Below are 10,163 nucleotides of genomic sequence, written 5' to 3' on the forward strand. Positions count from 1 at the left end.
TCCTCCCTTTTGGGTAGAGGTGGGATGAGACTGATGAGGAAGGTATTGTCAATCATCCTTTTCAAATGCAGAGTAAGGCTTCAATGTCAGTCTTCACAAAATGGGTATTTCTTGGATATTTAAATATATATATATATATATATATATATATATATATATACACACACACACATATATATACATATATATATGTAATATAATATATTACATATATGTAATATATATGTAATTATATGTAATATAATAATATATATAATATATATAATAATAATATATATATATATTACATATATTACATATATGTAATATGTAATATAATACATATATGTAATATAATATATATACATATAAATATATATGTACATACATACGCTCCAACTTCCAGACCATTGGGTCTTTCCTGGCCTTGTTGACTGGTGTAATGAGTCATTGAGCACATATTCTCACACCAGGTTAGTTCTGTGGTTTCTGTCAATTTTGTGTTTTATGTAACACCTGCCCAATTGTGCTTTATCTAACAAAACGTACATCCCTAACAACTGCATAGCGATATACCAAAGGTTAAATTATGGGCCTCCAACATTAATGTAGTGGTACTGTAGGCCAGGAAACCTAAACTTTACTAGTTATGCAGTGAAAACAATTTCGTGCAGACATGCATGATGAGGTGTTTGACTGGTATTCATGTTTCTTCACCTTTTGTCCCCCCCTTCCATATCGGTGATGGCTGCCAGATAATGTACAGTTTGAGTGTTTGTTTATTGCTAGCTATATAGATTAAAAAAAAAAAAAACAAAAAACATAAAAACTAGTATTTTCATGTACAGGGTAATGCTTCAATGTCACTCATTCCAGAAGGGATCTTTCTTGGACAAATAGATTCTTACTTCAGCAGGAAGATGTTTGAAAATTTATTAAATATATCTTCTCAGCCTTAGTAATCCATGTAGCTCTTGCATGGCTGTTCAGCTTATCTGTTTGTCACAAGTTAGGGTTTACAAAGGTTTTTCTTACCCTAGCATAGTTGCGGAGACTTCACTTTTGATCTTAAAGCACTTTAAAAGCTGCAGTTAGCAAACCTACCCCACAGTATCTTGAAAAATCTACGGAAACTGGTCTTTTCTGTCAGGTCTGGTTATGGAGAAAGCTAGGGAAATGCATCCAGAAGCACCCAGTGTTAGCACACTTAGAGGTGGAAGGCACTCTGTGTGCTGGGCAAACTGTATTCTGGTCCGAGGAAGATTTTCCACCTGCACCCTAGATGTTGTATTTTAACTCTGTAGCAGAACAGGTTTGAAAGGCAAGTGTTCTGTAAACTTTCTTTTAATAATCATTTGTTCTTTCTTACCATAAGAAGTCTGGCCTTTTTTTTCAATCTTAAGTTATTGACCTCTGCAGTGTCCTGAGGTTCTGCACTGTACCTGTATGTTTTGTAAAAAGTACATTGGACACTAATACCACACTGTAGTAGATAATGTACAAGTGGTGTCTTAATTTGAGAGCTTGTAAAAATACATGAGTTGAAATTTAAGCATCAGATGGGAAGTGAAGGGAAATAAGGAAAATGAAAGAAATCATTCTCATAATTGAAATTCGTGGTATTTGTTTGGTTAAAAAGGGGAAGGTAAAACAAAGGAGTGTGGTGAAGGTGCTAAATTCATGCAAAGTTTTAGGGACTGAAGTATTGAAATTTCTTGGATGAAGTTTCTGGCACGAAGTACAAAAGTCAAAAGGAATACAGTAATTGCTGTGTACTTTTATTAGGCAATAAGCTTTTTATTTTCAGTATTTAATGTAGGAATTGGGGAGGGGGAATAAGTCCATGTCTCTGATAACTTGTGTTGAACATGTGATGTCAGTTGAGATTACTTAGCAGAAGTCTTTGATCTTAGGAAAAAAATCCATCTTGGTATTTCTAAGACACAGTAAAAAGCTAAAGAAATACGAGGAGTCTGGTGTACAGAGTCTGAGGTTCAGATCTGTATGTCTGACTTGCACCACAGCTACACTGCACCTCAGCTTTGCTTTAGAAGCTGTGTGATTATTTTAGGCATGTGTGTACCTGGGTGCTTCACCCAGCAAATGTTCTTGTTGTTTAGTAGTCGATACAAAACAGCTCTGTTTCCTTAACTCGCTTCTTACGATGAATCCAGTGGTGTTCGGCATGTACGTCGAATGTTTCACCCAGGCCGGGGTTTGGGAGGACCCCGTGCGCGTAGATCAAACATGCACTTTACTAGCAGTTCCACTGGTGGGCTTTCATCTTCTCAGAGTTCATATTCTCCAAGCAATAGAGAAGCCATGGATCCTATAGCTGGTAAGAGCTGTAACCACTGATTTCACCCCCGTGTCCTCCTTACAGAGACGGAGAAAAGTTCAAGGTGACCGTGGCTGCACTGCTTTTGACTGGTGGCTGCTTGTTGATGAAAGCTGCGCTGCGCTGGGTTATCCCAGGGCCTGTGCCTGGGTCTCCTGAAGCTGAAACCACTGCCCCTGTAGCCTGTGCCTTTCATCCCAGAGAGTGCAAGGCTGGTTCCCAAAGCCTGTTATTCACAGGTGCTGCTTATTTTTACGAGCCATTGCGTCCTGCTTTCATCGCCTACTTCAGTACCTCTCGTTTTAATTTGTTATGAGTATTTATGGGGGAGACTTAGCATCTCAGTTTGATTTAGCACAAACCGTACACTCCAGAGCTGATGACAATGAAATGAGATTAACATGAGTGTTATTAACAGACATTGAAAATACGTTCAGCTTGTGTTCGGGCTGTGTGAATGGCAGACTTGCTAATATTGGAGGGTTTTTTTTAGGTGTACTTGTAAGTTCTTACATAAATGTGCTGGTGCACGCAAGCATTTGTAGCATATTTTGGTCAAGTTTAGAAAACCTGTGAATGAAGGAAGGTTGTCTCATTTTTAACACGAGAAAAATGTGAAGATGTTTCTAGGATTTCCAGAACAATTTGTTTAGTGTATGGTTAGCTTTGATTTGAAAATAACGTCTTTACAAGGAAGAAGAGAAGGAATGAAGACAATTCTAAAATGTAACTTTTTCCTGGTCAGAAATACGTTTTTATGCAGTGTTTTTTGACCATGCCAGTGTGTTAGGGAAACATGAGAACTTCCTGCCGTAATCCACCTTTGTTTCAGATGCTGAGTAGGCATAAATGCTTAAACTGGAACTTCCTTCTTCTAGGTTATTAATTCCACAGAGGTAGCCAGCCAGCTTAATTAACCATTGCCCTTGAAAGGGAAGCTGCCTTCCTTAAATGAGTCCCCTTTCCTTCCTTCTGCTGGCTCTGGTGCTCTGCTGACCCTCTGTGCCCTGCTTTAACACTTTTTCCCCATCTGATTTAGCGTAACCCAGTAAAAGAAGAAGATAGCTTAAATGAGGTCACTCAAAGGGTGGTGATCAATGGTTTTTCCTTAGGCCATGTCCTGTCCCAAGCAGGGGCTCCCAGACTGCAGAAGTTTGTTTTTTTTTCTCCCTGGAGAAGTGGAGGCTAAGCGCAGACATCATCACAGTGTTCCAGTACTTAAAGGGTGGCTTCAGAGGGGGTGAAGGCTCTCTCTTCACAAGGAGTCACATGGAAAGAGCAAGGGGCAACGGGAACAGGCTGCAGCAGGAGAGGTCCTGTCCTGATACAGGAAAGAAATCTGTTATAGTGAGAACAGTCAATCCCTGGAAAAACATTCCCAAGTACATGGTGGAATCCCCCAGCACTGGAGGTTTTCAAGCTGTTGAGGCTTTTTTTCAGCCTCAGAAGGCCTTCCCTCTTATGGGAGTTAAATACTGGATAAAACAGCACTCTTCGCAACTTCATTTTTTTGTTTTGTTTTGTGTTTTTTTTTATGTAAGCCATTTTTGCAAAGGCACTTACAGTTCAGTGCTGTTTGCCTGGGTCTCCTCCTCATATCAAGCCTCTATCTCAAGCTCACATCTGCTTCAAAGTACTGTTCAGCTATTCAATAAGCCTTAACTTAGGCTTAATTTACAGTGAGGATAAATGAATCCAAATCTTGTCTGACAGTTTGATTTTTCTTCCCTTTTAGTAAAACAATGAATAGGAAAGATGTCTCAAAGTTTTCTGTTTTAAGAATGATGGAGTTTGTAGTATCTGTTACATTCCTATATTTTTCTTTCTGGCCTTTTCTAGTAATTAAAATGGAATTAGAAGTTAGTGTTGGGATTATCAGTGCTGGTAAAACAAACCAAAAAAAAAAAAACACTTGACCATTCTGAATTCCTGACACAGAAAAGAATTTCATTTTGCTTTATTAGACTTATTTAAAAGGGTTGTATTTTATTAGTGCGATGGAAGGAAAATTATCCTGACCTATGATAACTTTGCCCTCTTCTCCATGCCAGGGTATCACACCCTACTTCCTCTGCCCTTGCACTAACTACAGCTAAGGAGTACACAACTTCGGGGTGTACAAGAGATTCTGCAGTAATGCATCAAACAGTAATTTACTGCTAGTATTTGATTCAAAAAATAATCTTCAGACAAAATTTGCTATAAGCGTTGCATCGTTCAGAAGGGAGGACTTAAGGATGGACTTCTTAATTTCTAGAAGATTGCAGAAGTAAAAACTTCAACAGCAAACGTGCTTGTCAACGTTTTTGTGAGGCAATTCTTGAACAAGTTTTTATAGCTGAATTCATGTTATTAAATGTTTGAAATGACAGCACATATTTCTCTCTTACACAATACAGCTTCTTTCTATGATACTAGGATGGCGAAACCTGTGTTTTGGGGGCATGTTTGTTGAGACAAAAATAAAATCACTAACCAAAGCCAAAATGAAGTATTTTCCTAATCATTCGGTATTTTGTCTTGAAGTTTCAGAGAACTGCTCCAGAGGATACTGTCCTTCACTGGGTGTTCTCTATAGATGGGCTCTTTTGTTATTTAGCAGGCTTTAAACTTTTGACTTTTTTATTAGAAATAAATCTGCATATCTTGATCTTCCTTACTCTTTGAGATACTGAGTGTTGGGAATTTTTTGAAAAAAAATTTAATGGGCTCTCCAACATTATTTATATTGTATTTTTGTTGATTGAAAAAAAAATAATGGATGCACTGGAATTCAGGGTGTATTCCTTCTATTGTGTCGTAGTCACGTAACGTATTTCATCGTAATTATCTTTCTCTTCTCTGGCAGAGCTTTTATCTCAGTTGTCAGGCGTGAGGCGTTCTGCAGGAGGACAGCTCAATTCCTCTGGCCCTTCCGCTTCTCAGTTACAGCAGCTGCAGATGCAACTGCAGTTGGAACGACAACATGCACAGGCAGCGAGACAACAACTGGAGACTGCACGCAATGCAACTAGGCGTACCAACACGATCAATGTCAACACCACTATTACACAACCTACAACAACCACCAACACATCTAACACAGAAAACAGTCAGCAGACTATCCAGAATTCCCAGTTTCTTCTTACAAGGTAACTTGTTCTGTGTGTTTTCTACAATACTTACCTCTTACCACTTCAGTTTTCCTTGGTCCTTCCAGAGACAAAGTTCAATTAAACTGTTATGTGTTTGGAATTAGACGCATGCCCTAGTAAAGCAGAGTCTTTAAGTGTCATCAAATTTATCCCAGAATTAGCAGAATTATCATCAACGTATCCTGCACGATTAGATCTCAACAGTGGTCGCAATGAACTGAACCCTGAAAGGAGACTGCTTCCCTCTCTGAATTCATGTGCCACCCTTGAAAGAAAGATTTTTGTCCACTGAATCATCTGCTTTGTCAAATGTACTTAAAAGTGTGGTTGTAGACTACCACAAATACTCAAAATACCAGAGGAGCATTAAATGTCACATCTCTTTGTATATTGCAATCACAAGAAATATGGTGCTTATGAATTTTCCATTTCCATTTGTTTTTATCTACAATTAGGTGTTTGTATTTAAAGGTATAAAATGTTCATCAAAAACTTACTTGCTTGACCACATTTTTAACAGAAATATAATATCCAAGAGTAGAAGTTCATAGGTGGCCTGTAGGGACTTACTCTGCTTTTGGAAGTATTCTGTGGTGGTCTAGTGCTTGCAAAACAGAGAGACAATCTCACAAGTGCACTGAGGTGTTGTTTTTTTTTCCCCCCAACTACAAATGTCTTAAAGGATTAGGCTTGAAGATGGCTTTCTGCAAATCTCAAAAGGAAAATACTTTTGAGTTTTGGCTTTATGAGCTACTTGTGACTCCAGGCAAGAGACTTCTGCCAGATCCCTCACTGAGTCTGTAGTTAACATACCGTGCTTTTGTTTGTACTTGGTAGCATCTTTTCAAACCTTCTGTCCTGAGCAATGGGTAAACATTAATTGCTGCATCTCAACTTCAGGAGGAACAAAAGCATTACATAACTAGATCGTGATTGTTTTTCTGACTACGTCCAGTGAAAGGAGCATTTCCAGTGATTCAAGCATGTAGAGTAAAGCCATAATGGGGAGAGAGGGAGAGAGAGAGGAAGTCAGAAGATAGTATTGTTTAACAGGAAATTAATCGGTATTAAAAGATGATTAATATTAATATTTCTTTGCATTTCCTGTGCAAAGAAACCTGGATTTCAGTTGTCATGCCTTGCTGATTTTTATCGAAGTTCAAAATAATACTGTGTGATGTCTTTCAATCAGCAGCTCATTATTATTTGAGAAACTTAATCAAAGTACATGCAAATGTCCCCGAGTTATTTCCAGAGTGCGAGTGAGCAGTTCCCTTTTCTACCAGGGCATGTGCTGTCAACTAAGAGAAGTGGTAGAAAATGCTTTATCGTGCCTTGGTGATTTGTAGGCATTATGTGTGCAGTAAAAGCAGGCAGGAGTGTCCCGAGGCAGGGGTCTTTGTGTGCCTTCCAGCGTGCGCCAGAAGTGTCACCAGCGAAATGCGCTTTCACCGACTGCCTGTCCCTTCTGTTTCCCTGCTGCTGTACAGGTTGAACGATCCGAAGATGTCAGAAGCAGAGCGTCAGTCAATGGAAAGAGAACGGGCAGACTGCAGCCTGTTTGTTCAAGAGCTTCTACTGTCCACTTTGATGCAGGAAGAAAGTTCCTCCTCAGACGAGGATGAGCGGGGGGAAATTGCCGATTTTGGTGCTATGGGCTGTGTAGATATTATGCCTCTAGATGTTGCTTTAGAAAACCTAAATTTAAAAGAGAGTAATAAAGGAAACGAGCCTCCTCCACCTCCTCTTTGATGACATCCCACTTTGCAGACAATGTCCTCTGTGCTGTATTTGCCAATGAAAGTGGACAACAACTATCTTGGGTTTGTTTTGGTGATTGTAATTTCAGGTCTGTCACTCTTGTTACATTGTGTACATTCAAAAGAAAGAGAGAAAAGATATATATGATAATCATTTCCACTTAACTAATTTTTACTTCTAGCAGGTAAATGTAGGTTGCAGTGCAGAGCAAAAAGCTCTGTGCCCTGTACCTTGACATGCAAAAGGCTCTCCTAATACTCCACATTCAAACTGAAGAGAAAAAAAAAAAAAAAGAAAAATCTCTAATGAAGCTGCTGTGTGTATTTATGAATATTAATGAATAAAAACTGCTTGGATGGTTTACCTTAACTACTGCATGATGTTTTTTGCAGCGTGCATGAGTTTTAGTGACCTTGTCATTTAAAATTTTAAATACAAGGAGCAGAACTATAAAACCCAAAGCTTTCCCATTATTCAAAGGTTACATAACGAAAAGGTTAGTGCAGTTTGTGGCCACAAAGTAGCTTTTGAATAATATGTGACAGAATGACACCTGTATGTGCTGTTCCTGCACACGATGGAAACTGCAGTGGGTTTATATTGTCGTGACCGGGGTGTGGCATTTTGCTATATGTGATCATTATGTTGCCCTGTTATTCATCACGTCAATGTGGAGTTGAACTTCATTTTATGCATCTGTAGGAGACACAACAATAAGACCACTGCTGGAAGCTACTGCAAGGGGCTTTTGTGTGCCCTGAAATCAAATGATGTTCACTTTTGTTTAAAGTTTTTCTTTTTTGTGGTTGTTAATTTTTTTTTTAATTGTTAAACATGTTTTATTCAGGTGTAGATGATTCATATATTTGCTGTGTTTAAAAAAAAAAAAGTTAACCTGGATCATGTTGTCTTAGTTTAAAAAGCCTTTCACAGCCTCAATCATATTTTGAGTTATTTATGTATTTGCTTAATAGTTTGCAGAGACATGTTAGTATCAGGAGAGCTTGAGGATTTGGATCCCCAGATTGTCATTATATTACAACTGAATTCTTAATGCTAACTTTAGCACCTTCTATTTATTGTTCTTTTTTGGTTATTTTTGCTGGTATAAAAAAAGTTCTAAAAGTCTTTTAGTTGAATCGTGACACCTACATGCCTATATTGCTAGCCCTAGTGGTGTAAAAAAAAAAAAAAAAAAAGTGCACTGTTCTTGTGCATATGTGTTCATAATAGCCCAAGGACAAGGACAGAAGAGGTGTGTTTGGTTTTGGCTTTCTTTCCTTTTTTGTTCTGTGGTTGTTTTTTTTTGTTTTTTTTTTTTTTGTTTTGTTTTGTTTTGTTTTTTTTTTTTGAATGTAAAGTTAGATTATAAAAACAAAAGTGCACACAGCTTCTGATTTAAAAATAATAATAATAATAATAATTAAACTAGGCTTATAACATAATGGTGTCTTTCCAGATCTTTCTCACCTCACCCCCTCTCTCTTTCTCTGTATCCTTCCATCTCTGCAGCATTGCTAGCATTGTAGAGTAAATTTACAGACTTGAACACCAGGTGGTGTTCTCAGCAGAACTGTGACGTGTATGCTAATCCAAAATAACAGCAGCAAAAGAAGCAACCCTATAGACTGAGGTTTAAAGTTCCATCCTTTTTTTTTATATATATAATAATAAAATCCTCAAATCCTGATTGTTTCCACATAGAGCAGTACTAGCTTTGTTTTCTTTCAGTCTCTGCAACAGAAAATGTTCTAAGGGAAAATTTACATGAGGCCTCTGGTTATCCTTAGAGTTACCCCGAGTAGGGACTTTTTTTTATTTTATTGATTGTTGAGGATTTTCAAAAGTTTTTCAAGTTGTAGTCTTTTCAAACACATCTTCTGCACATTACAATAAGACACACGGTTCAATAAAGCATTTTCAAGACTGTTGTTCAGTTGATTTTCTTTGTTGTTGATGTATTTACACAGACAGTTTTGTTCCAGAGCTTTCTGTAGCTGTCCTTAATTCCAGCTGTATAGAAAGTCAGTTCATGTGAAAATCCTGGGTGAGTGATGTAAATGTGTTTGATGACTTGTGCGCACTGGCAGGGGCTGAAGTAAGGAATCCAAGCCTCTTTGCAGGTAGGTGAACTGGCTCTTCTCTGTGCATGTCGCGACTTGGGGTCTGTGGCTGGGCTCGAGGACATTTGCATCACATCATTCCCACACTCTGCTTACTGGGAGAAGGATGTAAACCGATGCTATCTGCGTTTAGACTTGAGTATGTGCTGACTTGCATGTACCAGTCAGGCCTCTTAGGGGTGTTTTTTTGTTGTTGTTGTTTTTTTTTGTTTTTGTTTTTGTTTTAGAAATAATATAAAATGACTACTAGGTAAGTGTTTATTCTAGTAGTCTACCAATTTGTATTTGCAGGGCAGCATTTTTCCTTTGAGGGGGCTTTCACAGAATTGTATTCTTGGGTGTTTCGTAAACACTTTTCCAAAAAATCCTGAAAATGCATGCTACAGTGAAAAGAGTATTCAGAAACTTCCCAGAAGCATTGGATATTTTTTTTCCCCCAGGGGAGTAGAAGTGGGGGGATCTACCATTTCATAAAAGTGAGCCTGAGTGCTCTGTGCTCACAAAATACTGTGAGTTCAATGTGGCAAACAGAACGAAAGTGCATTTTAGCTTCCATCCACCTCTTGTCATTGTTTACTGGTGGTCTGGGATGTTTGGGGTGTGGGGGTGTTTGTGTGGGCTGCTGTTTTGGGGGTGGGAGGTTCATTTTGTTTTTCTTCCACCCTCCTTTACCACAGGTGTGGTTTGTAAGGCCTTTATGGTAGGCATGGAGGTGTGGGCTCAGGTAACTTGTGGGCACTCGTGTGGTCCAGAAACTGGGCGTTCAGATGTTTGTGTGTACGGGTTTGAGTTGTTTGCCTGTTTGGGAAGAACATAAGGTAATTCCCT

The 10,163-nt window shown here is 38.5% G+C and overlaps 1 protein-coding gene across 2 annotated transcripts in view; it reads left to right on the forward strand.

Moving 5' to 3' along the window:
- LOC311426983 (E3 ubiquitin-protein ligase KCMF1) overlaps nucleotides 1-8,464 on the forward strand; it is a 47,821-nt gene extending 39,357 nt beyond the window's left edge. For both annotated transcript variants that reach the window (XM_084503879.1, XM_084503880.1), the window contains 3 exons: nucleotides 2,143-2,317; nucleotides 5,166-5,448; nucleotides 6,942-8,464. In XM_084503879.1, coding sequence (XP_084360005.1) covers nucleotides 2,143-2,317; nucleotides 5,166-5,448; nucleotides 6,942-7,203 — 720 coding nt within the window. In that variant the 3' untranslated portion in view covers nucleotides 7,204-8,464. The remainder of the gene's footprint in view (nucleotides 1-2,142; nucleotides 2,318-5,165; nucleotides 5,449-6,941) is intronic.
- Nucleotides 8,465-10,163: the final 1,699 nt, after the last annotated feature.

This window comes from Aythya ferina (genome assembly GCF_964211825.1).
Source record: "Aythya ferina genome assembly, chromosome: Z".
In the NCBI taxonomy this organism is placed as follows: domain Eukaryota; kingdom Metazoa; phylum Chordata; class Aves; order Anseriformes; family Anatidae; genus Aythya; species Aythya ferina.